Genomic DNA, 12,942 nt, shown 5'->3' on the forward strand with positions numbered 1-12,942 from the left:
CATCCTCCTGGAAAGGAACTCGCCAGCGCAAATGTATTGACCCTGGTGGTGCTCGTGATAATCGGTTTTAATTCGATGAGCAATTTTATGGTCATTGAGAAAATACATGAGGTATCAAAATTTTACACTGAAATTTTTATATCTCTTGGTATCTAGGTACTAGCAGATATCATATTTTACATTAAATTTTGGTACCTCTCCGCAGTATTCAATGATTTAAAATTGCTCTAATTCGATTAATCGGCTGCCATCGGTTTGCGGCTAGGGTCAATCTGAACCGTTGGTTTTCGTTGCCATGTCAGTAGATCTCTAACTTGATGTCATTTTCTCGCTCTCCTTTCCCGATAAGAAAGTTTACAAAAGGGGCACTCATTTTTATATTATCATAAAAAAGGTCATTTTAGCAGCAGGTAGTACACAAGTAATACATACAAGATGAGATAGAGACATTTTTTTTTCTCTTTTCCCTGTTGCTAGCTTCCTAGCGTGGTCGACACCCCTGATGTGTCACCTCTATTTCAGGTGTGAATGTGTGATCTATTGTTTTTTTTCCATAAGGTTTTATTGTGTTCTAAGCTTTCATATAGGAAAAGACCACATCACTAGAGGCATGGTGCTTTGTGCAGTAGTGCAGCATATATGTCACCAATTGGTAACATAATTGCACAGGCTTTTTTAACATTCTTAACAAAATACCTCAAAATACCAAAAATTTTAGTACAAATTTTTAGTAACTTAAGGTACCATGTATCTCAAGGTACCACACTTTTTACTAAAAAGTGTGGTACCTTAGGGTATTTTTTGATCAAAAATAGTAAAAAAACTCTAATTGCACAAACCATATAACGATTTTTCAGAATCCAAAAATAAAACAGATTTTATGTTATAGGTGTTCGAGTTGTTGCCATGGGAAGTGACCATGGGCATGGCTTGTAATAGGGTAACCGGGCGAGGATGTTTTTAAACATAAAGCTTTTATTAAACTTAGCCAATTATATTGAGAAGATACAATAATTGAACCAATTGTACACTACTGATGTCTGTATAAAATGGAGTAGTGGTATTTAGTTATGGAGAATTTTATAGTTCTTGAGGAGGTACTGAGAGGTACCAAAATTTTAGTATAAAATTTGATACCTCATAGTATCTAGGTACCAAGAGGTATCAAAATTTTACACCAAAATTTTGGTACATCATGTTATCTTCTCAAGAACTGTAAAATTGCTCTTAGTTATATTTAGTTATATTAGTTTTGATGATAAGAATCATGTGTATAGACTAGCAATGCGACACAACATTGACGCCATAAAGGAGATGCATATTGTAAAAGGGTACAAGTACAAGGCCATATCGATCTAATCATCGTGTTGGGGAATGGAGAAGTTATCATTAGGGGTCGATGTTGAGTTCTGTTTTTACATCATATTAGTTGATAAATGCAGCTAAAGTGTTGGATGATTTGGGTCCTACAGCTAATATAATATTCCGTTTCACGGTATAAGACTTTTTAGCATTCACTATATCCATATAGATATTAATTAATCTAGATATATATATATATTATATATTCATCAATGGATAAATCTAGTAAGGACTAGAAAGTTTTACCATATGAAAACATGATGGGTGAAAAATTTTACTCTCGATGCGAATGCAGAAAGCACCTCCAGAAACATTGTTTTTGGGTGTGTCAATTAAACGGATGGGTAGCATTATATATAGATCAAATTCAAAGCTAACACGAGACGATCACAAGATCGAACATGTTGTCTGTTCACAGATGGCTTAGCTCTTCCAACTTTACAGTACTTATAAGCCAATTAAGCATTTCAAAAATTATAAATGGCTAAAGGTTCAAAAGTTTGTCTAAATATTATCCAAAACACAACATTCTTATGACCAAAGAAAATAGAAGAAAATACAATTTAACTACCCTTTTGTTCCATAATTTTTGATGTTTTCGATAGTATGAAAGTCAAACCATTAGATTTCTATTAGTAACTTAAAATTAAATATCTATTTATATTTATATGTTAAAGTAGAAAAATATAGTTAAAAATATCTTCTGGAGAGATGGTATCGTTATTAAAAACACCAAGAATTATGGAACCGAAGAAAATACATTATTACTTACGAGCAAGCTACGTTCATATATACACATGTTGTTCGTACGCAAGCATAAATTAAAGCAAAGATACGACGGACATGGAGCACCAACCAGCAGGCCAGAAAATATATAGATTGATGATCAAGGTGTCAATTTGATTAAGTAAATGATCAAAGCAAGTGCCGTGCTGGCTAGCTACTTGTTACGAAAACGAATTAAAAAAAATTAAAGCTAGAGATTTCCCGGGCAATATAATTCTCGCTGCGTGGTAGGGTTCAATCGACAAGTTGGTGTGTACTGACACCTGCACTATATCCATCATCTTGGTGACATTCTTTAGCATTGCTCTAATTCATACATTTTAATTTTTTTCTCTCAAAACAATCTATTAAGTCCACCCTAAAATATAGTAACAAGTTCTCAATTTTCCCAATTAATTTCACGTCATCCTCCCGATTAAATTCTACGCATATTTTCTTCAATCAACCCATTACAATCTTCTCATATTTAATTTTCCCTATTTTCTTAACATATGCATAGCCAGGCTAACTCTAAAGATTTTTATATTTTATATTTTAGAAACCTCTTAGAGCAGTACAATAGCAGGCTATAAGCCAGCTGTAAACATATTTTAAGAAGATAAGTGAGTAGAGAGAAGAGCAACGGGCTATCGAGATTTGTAGCTAACTGAAACATAGACTCCAAGATATAATATGTGTATGACAGGTGGGATATAGTAGTATATGTTTTATAGGTGACTATTATATGAATTAGCTATTAAATTGACTATAGCTAAATTAGAGCCAGTAGTTAGCTATCCTATTGAACCTGCTCTTATCAGCTCATGCCTGGTTAGGAAAGTAGTTTCGATTGTCCAACTTCGCACTTTAATTAATAGCGCGAAAATTAAGCCATTGTATATAAAAGCTAACTGTATAGATAGAGTAGTCCTCTTCTCTATAGTTGCTTTAATTTTTCTGGAGAGATCGAATATGAATAGATTTCAGTTGCCTATCGATCCCTTCGAACAATTAATTACAAGTTTGAGAATTCAGAACAAGTTTCCTACAAAATTGATAGCTTGAGAGTTCAGCTAGCTCAGGGGTGTCTGTTTCGCCGATATGCCCAGCACAACTGCCGGCCTTCTCCAACAACTCGATGACACTGCGATCCATCTCGCACAAGGAATGAATTGTTCACGTGGCAGCTACCAATCAATGGCGATAGATCGCCATGAACCATCGTCTGTACATATATATATACACCTCTTTGTCCTTCCCAGTGTCTGTGTCTCGATCACGGCCATTTCAGTTTTAGACAGCTTAATTAGCTAGCTGAGATTAAGTGAGTTCGATCTCTGCACCAATGGCACCCTTGCCGCCGGCCGCCGCGCTGTTAGCTCTGCTGCTGGTGATGTCGTCGTCGCCGGAGGTGGTCCAGGCGGACGGGTTGTCCGTCGGGTTCTACGCCGAGTCGTGCCCCAAGGCCGAGGCGATCGTCCGGGAGACGGTGAGCAAGGCGTTCAAGAAGGGGCCCGGCACGCCGGCCGACCTCATCCGCCTCTTCTTCCACGACTGCTTCGTCCGCGTGCGTACAGTATCCCGCTGATACATATATGGACGTACCCTATCGAGCCACGTGCTCTCTCTAGTCGGCGTCGGCGATGCATGCCATGTGGCATACTAGTCAGCTATGTGCCTGCGTGGATGCCTTTGCCGTGCCACGTGTTCTCACAGGCAGCTACGTGTGTGTGACTCTTTGATTGATTAGGGGTGTGACGCGTCGGTGCTACTGGAGTCGACGGCGGGGAGCAAGGCGGAGAGGGACTCCAAGCCGAACAACCCTAGCCTGGATGGCTTCGACGTCGTCGACGACGCCAAGGACCTTCTCGAGAAGGCATGCCCGCAGACCGTCTCCTGCTCCGACATCCTCGCCCTCGCCGCCCGCGACAGCGCCTATCTCGCCGGCGGACTCGACTTCGACATCCCCACCGGCCGCCGCGATGGCCTCGTCTCCAAGGAGGACGAGGTCCTCCCGAACGTCCCCCACCCGGACTTCGGCGCCAAAGACCTCCTCAAAAACTTCACCGCAAAAGGTGTATATATATATACACGATTCTGTTTTGTTGTAGATGAGTTTGTAATGATCTTATTGAATCATAGATCACATCAATCGTTTCATCCAAACGATTATTAATGTTTATTGATTTATGTTTAGATTTGATGTCTGCAGCTCTAATGCTATGTTAATAATCGTGACGGTGGTGGTGTAGGTTTTACTGCGGAGGAGATGGTGACGCTGTCGGGGGCGCACTCCATCGGCACGTCGCACTGCTCGTCGTTCACGAACCGGCTGTACAAGTACTACGGCACGTACGGGACGGACCCGGCGATGCCGGCGGCGTACGCGGCGGACATGATGAGGAAGTGCCCGCCGGAGACGGCGGCGCAGCAGGACCCGACGATGGTGCAGCTCGACGACGTGACGCCGTTCGTGATGGACAGCCAGTACTACAAGAACGTGCTCGCCGGCCACGTCGCGTTCGCCTCCGACGTCGCCCTCCTCGACACCCCGGAGACGGCGGCGCTCGTCGAGCTCTACGCCGGCCACTCCGCCCTGTGGCTCGGCCGCTTCGCCGCCGCGCTGGTGAAGGTCAGCAAGCTCGACGTGCTCACCGGCGGCGAGGGGCAGATCCGACTCAACTGCTCCAGGGTGAACTCGTGATGTGTTTTAATTACGTTATATTATAATACTCGATCAGTACGTCGGTCTACACACAATTGCCCTGCTGCCATGCATGCATACGAGGCTCATTGATTTATTTTTCTTTCATAAGTTTGTGCATGATTCGATGTATACTACTTTTGTTTCCTTTTTTTTCTGTTTTATTTTTTGTCCTTTTGACGGTGAGTGTGCCAATTGGGCAAAATAAATTGTGCTTCTGACCATATGGTGAATCAAAGAGGAAAAATATGTGCTAAATATTCCTCATTGATAGATCTAGGTAACATTTTTAAGTCTTATTTAAAAAGTTTACGTAATTATCGTTTATTTCGTTGGGATTGAATTTAATAAAATACACGTTTGTATATATTTGTACAAAATTTTTGAATAATATGAATGGTCAAACATGTATTAAAAGTAACAACGTTATTAAAATACAGAGAGAATATACGATAGATATTTTTGTTATAAAATTAATTTCTTTGCCTCTAGTTCATCAAAAACATTTAAATTCTATTGCACATCCACACGACAAGCCTTGGTGACCGCCTGATGTAGCCGGGTGGTAGACCCGTCCCTGCTATTCCTGTTCTTTGAGTAAAGATTGGATGTGAATTTTTAGTTGCTATCTACCACATTTTCTGTTTTTAAGCATATATCAGATCGGATATCCATTGATTATTTGATTGATAATTTCAAATCATTTGAATTTTGTAACCCAGGGATGTGGAAGCCCGAACACGCTGCCTTTCACCTAATTCATCAAATTTTCGACTTGTGACAGAGCACTAGCCACCAAATTAATTCCCCTATCCAACAATTTAATGGTGGTTCTCCCTTCTTTTCGTTACGAAAATGATGCAAATTTAAAAGTTGCTTTGCTGCTATGCTCCACATTTTAGCTCCTACGCCGTCTTTCTCCTACAAATACAGCTAGAATTCAGGTGCATATAATTGCTTCATATAGAACTAAATTAAACCAGCTAATATAATCCTCCTATTTTTTTCTCTTTTAATTAAGAGATAGGATGACGAATAAGTGAGGCCAGCCAATGGTCATTAGTCTTCGACTTCGAGTAGGATGTGAGTGATTTGGATGGCCTGATTTTGATCCAACAACCTACACGCATTTCAGCAGATTTTACTCGAGAAAATAGTTATTAGATTTGAAAGGAAACGGTACTACTCTCATCAGTCTTGCGAAGGTTAATTATCTCTGTAGGGATAAGAAGAATAAAAAGATATTTTCATCTCTCTTTGACACTGATTGGAAGCATAATTAACCATTCAGATGTGACTCCTTGTGTGCATGGCAACAAGCTACCTCTCTTGATTTGCAGTAAGTACAGAGTAGCTTCCTTGCAAATACCATTTCTGAACTGCCTCATCAGCTGTAAATTCAGCTCTGATTTGACATAAATACATGCTTGTGTGTGTGCCAAATTACCATCAGAAGGTACAACTGCGACTACGTGTCAAAGAAAAGAAGAATCGACGATGCAATCTAATCGATGATTAATTATTGACCTAGAAATTAGGACAGGTCGGGTGTCCCTTTTTCTTGCAGTGTCGATCTTGATACAGAGATGAAAAAAAATATTTGTGCTGTCAACGAAAAACCTTGAGCACGAACTGCTGCAAAGCACAACAGCTCCTGGCCACCAACCATGCTAATTATGCTTGATCCTCAGTCTTTCACCGATGAAATATCCATTAAAATTTGCAGAAGCCGACACAGATACATCGCCATTGAAAAGCTCAGACCACCGTGAAGGCTGAAGGCACACTCTTTCCTTGATCTCGATGCATCGCATTCGCTGTCGTATTGTTAACAAATTAGAGATGGATTATATTATTTCCCTAAGAGAATTAAAGAACTATACTATTTTCTGTAGCTTGTACTCGTGTGTGTGACTAAGGTGGTATTTGTTTGTAGGGACTTATTTTTGTCTCTAGTCATATCGGATGTTTAGACACTAATTTAAAATATTAAACATAGATTAATAAAAAACTATTTTCATAAATGAGAGCTAATCCGCGAGACGAATTTTTTAAGCCTAATTAATCCATAATTAGCAAATGTTTACTGTAGCATCACATAAGCTAATCATGGATTAATTAGGCTCATTAGATTCGTCTCGCAAATTAGTCCAAGATTATGGATGAGTTTTATTAATAGTTTATATTTAATACTTCAAATTAGTGTCCAAACATCCGATGTGACATAAGACTAAAAAGTTTAGCCCCATCTAAACAACCCATAAGTATCGAGAGGGAGAATTATTTATAGTACCAGGAGGTATCATAATGGATTTTTTAAGGTACCCATAAATTATTGTAAGCCGTCCATTACTTTAGATCCAATGGATCTGATTTTGTTATACTACACCCATGAGTAGCGTAGTAAAAATTCTATAAGGATAAAATTAGAACTAAAATATATAACATTAGGATAAAATTGTGTGTCATATATCATTTTAAAATTGATAAATTGGTAAAAATATCTTACAAAAGTTTAGAATAAAAATATTTAATATACTAATAAAAATACATAGTTAGACATAAAATTTACTACACTACTACCGCTACAAGTAAAAGATACCGTAATATTGCCGATCATAATTTATAGTTTGAGTGAGCTGCTCAATACTTTGTTGCTACTGTTAGTACTTCACTTTTATTGAAAAAAATGGGAGGATTTGACACCCCACTAATAGTTGAAATAGTATAAGATTTATATGTATATGGCATGTAGATTAGGGCTCACATGTTATAGTGGCGAATTCTTAAATGTTCCCCCAAAATTAAAGGGAATTTACTCTGTTGAAAATAAAGATGGAAGATGCATCAGCAACTTGGTTGGGCCTAGACAATGGCACAAATGGGCTGGCCCATATACTGCTAGCATTTTAGGTGGGAAAAAGTCTACCAGAGGTCCCTGAACTTCAAGCCGAGTTTATTTTTCATCCTTTAACCGAAATATCAGAAATATATACCCCTAAACTTGTGAAACCATTTAAAAAAGGTACCTTGGCAGTATTGATCCATTTCTAACCGGTTTTACTGACGTGGTGTTCGATTGGTCCCACATGTCAGGTTATTTTATTTTCTCTCTCTTTCTCTCCCTTCCTCTCCTCTCTCTCTCCCGTCGCTCACAGCCCATAGCCGCGTGCTCGCCGCCGCGCGGCAGTCCGTATCGCTCGTCATCCCGCCATCCACGTGTAGCTCGCCGGCCGCCACCGGCGTCGAAGTGGGAGAAGGAGAACCCCGCGGCCAGAACTCCATGTATTAACGCATGCTCACCACCGGGGCCCTCGGCGCTGCTCTCGCGTTCCGCTAACGCGCGCCACGCAGCTTCCGTCGGCGTCGCGCCGACGGCCTCCGGCAGTACGGCAAAATCGGCACCGCGTTGTGGGAGTGCGCGCTCCAGGAGGTGCAGAGGCAGGTCAAGGAGGAGTACGAGCGGTAGTGTAAGGAGGGGCATGCTGTGCATGTCCAAGCTTGACGTCGCCACAGCCGTCGGCCGAGCCATGCAGCGTGCCGGGGCGGCGGGGCGCCAATGCCTAGGCTCCACTGTTATTTCCACGAGGAGACGGTGCGACGAGATGTAGGAGAAGGTGTTTGTCTTGGACGAGAAGGTCGGCGAGCTCCATAGGGAGCTCATCGGCGTCAGCATGGTTCTCTTGGAGTGATCTCAGACTGCAAGAGGGCATCAACTGCTCAAGCTCTGAAAATTCTGAATGATTAGCAGTTCTGAATGTAAATACGCATTCTGAGAGGAATTTTGCATCTCAGTATTAGCTCTCGAATTCATTGTGAGCTGGATGAGACTATGAATCGAAGAACGTACATACTAGTATTACTCACATTTCACCTTGCATGATAATGGTGAAAATTGCAATGCTCCTATCTACTGAAAATGGTGTTGGTCTTGCACACTGGCTGGAAGGACGGGAACTACCTGTTGCAGGTCTTGCACTCAAACATCTACTCCGGCGCCAACGATATTTCTGCAGTTGATGGCTTGATGCCACGCCACCGCCAACGTGGGTGCCGGAGATGAGCAGGAGGATGCGTGCGCATGTCGCTGCTGTCGAACAGGCTGAACGCGTGTTGAGCATGGACGTGAGGCGTGCGCCGGACATGGCCACCGCGGAGTTAACACGACGATGGCGATGGGGTCGAGCAGGTTGAACCCTTCCGCGAGCGCCGGCACAGCGATGCGGAGCGCGTCGGTGTCGCGTCCCAGCAGCGCGGCGAGGTACGACGTCCACGACTGGCCGAGCCCCGCCCCAGCTCTGCCACCACCCCAGTTCACCGGCTGCCGCCGCCGCCCGAGGCCACCGCGCGCCATCCGCGCCCCGCCACCACCCTAGCTCGCGGGTCGTCGCCGCCGCCGTCGCCGGCCATCCGTTGCTCGCCGCCACCCCAGCTCACTAGTCGCCGCCACCTCCCGAGACCATCGCGCGCCATCCGTGCCCCGTCGCTACCCAGCTCGCCGGTCGTCGCCCGCCATCCGCGCCCGGCGCCGCCCACCGTAGATAGAAATGAGAGAGGAGAGGAACGGAGAGAAAGAGATAAAAAATTTTAAAATAACCTGACGCGTGGGACCCACCGGACGCCACATCAGCAAAACCGGTCAATAAAATGCGTCAATACTGCCGAGGGACTTTTTTGAATGAATTTTATAAGTTTAGGGGTACACTATTGTGGTTAAAGGACGAAAAATAAACTCGGGTTCAAGTTCAGGAACCTTTGTTAGACTTTTTCCTTTTAGGTGTGTGTTTAGCATGGACAAGATCCAGCCCATTATCGTGTATGGGCTGGTGCTTTGAGTTAAGATACTGGCCCATAAAAGTGGATGGGCCTATAAATGCCCATGAGAAATGAGGCCCAAACTTAATTGGGCCCTGAAGGGTGATTGGCCCATTTCAAATCAAGAAGCAGCCCAGGAAAGAAGTCATTGTTTGGGCTTCTTGTATGCGAGTGACAAATGGGGAGTAAGTGGTTCAGTTTTGAGTGAGATGTCAGCTTCAATGACTAAGACAGAAATGCTTAATTAGCCTCCTTGATTAGCATTGGGTGATGTTTGAATAAGACAGGGCTGATGAATATGCGGTTGGTGAGAGTGGGTTAGAGTAGGATCTCTTGGAGCTCCTGCTCCAACTCTGCCAAAATCTTTTCTCTGGATTTTCTGAATGGTGATGGATGCTGATACTTTTCTTTGGTGATCTTCATCACTGGTCACTTGTTAGTTGTTACCTTGCTAATTGATTCACCCATGCAGGGAAAGCATTTGGCTCTCTTTTCTTTTCTTTTCTTTTTTTGGGAGGGGTGGTCAAGCTGACATTGGTTTTGACTGCTTGCTGGTCCATTGCCAGCTTCTCTGAATATCTGATTTGGTTTGGTTTGGTAGCCAGCCTGGTAGGTGAACTTCTTGCTGTTTGTTGGTTACAAGTGTACTTTCATGAGTAGGGTTTTCTTCTTTTCTTTCATGCTACCTAACTAAAGCTACGCAACACCAGTCACCAGACTGATTACCTTAGCTTGGAGACGACTTCTGAAAAAAAGTTTCAAGAGTGAACTCTGAAATACAATTGTAGATTCCATACATGTTTACATGCAGAGCCTCTGGAGCTTCTGTATCTTCTCGGAAGGAACAGCAAAAAGTTCAAATAGCTGCTTTTGCTAATTCTTTTGAGCCATTTTACATGTGGATCATTGGACAAAGGGAAAGAAAACAAATGTTCAGAGAAGCTTGGGCTGACGCCTGCAACTTTTTTTTGTCAAATCATGCATTCATATAATGGTCAATTTGCAGCCAAAATTGATGAGAGGTGGTCGTTGAGATGCACAATGACTCACTCCACATAATCTGGTGGTTGCATACGTGGCATCATGTCATCTGTAATATGATACTTCCAGTATTATTACGATTCCAAAACTCCAGACTATAATCTGGTGGATTCCGGGATCTTCCACCAGCATCAGTTCCAGTTGCTGGCCCTCCTGAATTCATGACTACTGAAAATACTCTCTCTGAATTAGAGTAAAACTAGCAACAGATTATGATAATCTATCAGTAGCCTGATGGAGCAATCAATGGAACTTCCAGACTGCTCGTCAGCTAGCTGCAGCATTCCAAGATCAATCAAAAGAGATTTGATGGAATTCATGCCGCGTGAAACACGTGATGATCCAGATTGATCCATGACAAATTAGACAGGAATGGATGAATAACAAAATATGCATGTGTAGAGTAGAAAAGGCAGACTATTTCTCCTGAGACTCTGGATTAGCCAAAAAAGACAAGGTCAGCGCAGGTAAACACAAATAAACTAAAAGTTGAGAATTTGTCGAGATAACATATTTTTATTTGGTAACTCTTCGGTGCATTTTATTGGTAGTATTATACTATCAGTAGAATTAATATTAGCTACTGATTAAAAAGAGTATTTTTGTACTTTATTAATTACTTGATTAGCAGTATTTGTAATTTTGTTTTTCTTTACAATAAAGATCACAATAAAAATAACGATATTACTTCTTTAAATTTCTACTACTACACCTACTATTATAATTTAATTACAGTCGTCCGATAAAAATATATTAACAGTATGACTAGTAAAATGCACGGGAGTCCGCCCCTATTTTTATAGGTCTATAATAATTTTACTTATGTCACACGTATGATTCATATCAGATCATCAAGATAATCGCGAAAATAGACGGAACGACGGTTCAATTTGTGGTAGGCTGGCATTTTGCATTTTTTGTCACCAATTAAGGTGTCATTTAGAATGTAGTATAGGATCTGATGCATGTGCTAGAAGCTAGTACAACCAATCTATACCAAGTACGAGATACACTCACAGATGCGATATTTAGTGTTGCCTAAGTTTCATTTGATGAGAAGTATCTATCTCCAATTTAAATGGAGAGATAGAGACCTCTGAACACTTAAAATGGGCACAGTGTCGTCTGCCTGTATTATCAAGCTAAATTATGACAAAGATGACTTAGGCTGCGTTTACCCCCCGGTTAGTTACCTTATCTCTATCGTTTTTCACTTGCACGTTTCTCGAGCCGCTAAACGGTGTATTTTTAGTAAAAATTTTCTATACAATAGTTGTTTTAAAAAATCATATTAATCTATTTTATATTTTTAAAATAATTAAGAATTAATTAATCAAGTACTAATTTATTACCGTCTTTTCCACGCCGGGATAAGTTAACCGGCGCTCAAACGAACGCGGCCTTAGTACCGTAACGGAACTCATATCGCAATGTTTGAGTATGGTGATCAGTGAGCTATTACTTTGGCGATTAGTGACCTATAACTATAAGTTTACCATATGATGTGTACAGTCAACCCACTGACATGCACTTTGGCCATGGATACATGCAACATGAAGAAAAGAGTGTGGCCATTTGGAAATATCGAGTAGGTAATGTTTGAATATGTCTTGAAGATGCTTAAATATGCAATAGAATTTCTTATATTACTATTGAAAGCAATAATCACCTCCAAAGTTTGCCCCTTAGCTTACAAGCCATTTTACTGAATTTGTAGTCAAATTTTGAATTTACTTTGATTTTGGAGATGATTATGGGGTTTGTTATCATAGTTTATATTCTTAAATAGCTAAGTACAAATGTAAAATATTTTCCTTAAATTAAATTTTGACCATTAATAAATAATTACTACCTCCGTCCCGAAATAAGATCAATTTCAGTTTTTTGATACAATGTTTTGACTCTTCGTCTTATTTAAAAATTTTTTATGATTAATATTTTTATTCTTACTAGATGATAAAACATAAATAGTACTTTGTATGTGACTAACTTTTTTAAGTTTTTTATAAAATTTTCAAATAAGACGAATGGTCAAACGTTGAAAAAATCGAAAAATAGAGTTCCTATGAGACGAAGGTAAGGTAGTACATCTTATAATCAGCGTAAGCCAAACGGTGACAATGATATGGATAGTCAAAGTTTTGCTTTGAACATAATAGGAGGTAAATACCCTCCCTATTTTTTAAAAGATTATTTTCTTTTTTAATATAACATTTGACTATTCATCTAAATTTAATACAAATATGCTGAAATAT

General features: G+C 40.8%; 1 protein-coding gene across 1 annotated transcript; it reads left to right on the plus strand.

Moving 5' to 3' along the window:
* Positions 1-3,379: 3,379 nt before the first annotated feature.
* Positions 3,380-5,104, plus strand: LOC102705721 (peroxidase 5-like). Its single transcript, XM_006654903.3, has 3 exons — positions 3,380-3,694; positions 3,878-4,202; positions 4,380-5,104. Exons 1-3 carry the CDS (start codon positions 3,473-3,475, stop codon positions 4,829-4,831), a joined length of 999 nt encoding a protein of 332 aa, XP_006654966.1. The 5' UTR covers positions 3,380-3,472; the 3' UTR covers positions 4,832-5,104.
* The last annotated feature ends 7,838 nt before the right edge of the window (positions 5,105-12,942 follow it).

The sequence above is a fragment of the Oryza brachyantha genome, chromosome 5 (assembly GCF_000231095.2).
Source record: "Oryza brachyantha chromosome 5, ObraRS2, whole genome shotgun sequence".
NCBI classification, from domain to species: Eukaryota; Viridiplantae; Streptophyta; class Magnoliopsida; order Poales; family Poaceae; genus Oryza; species Oryza brachyantha.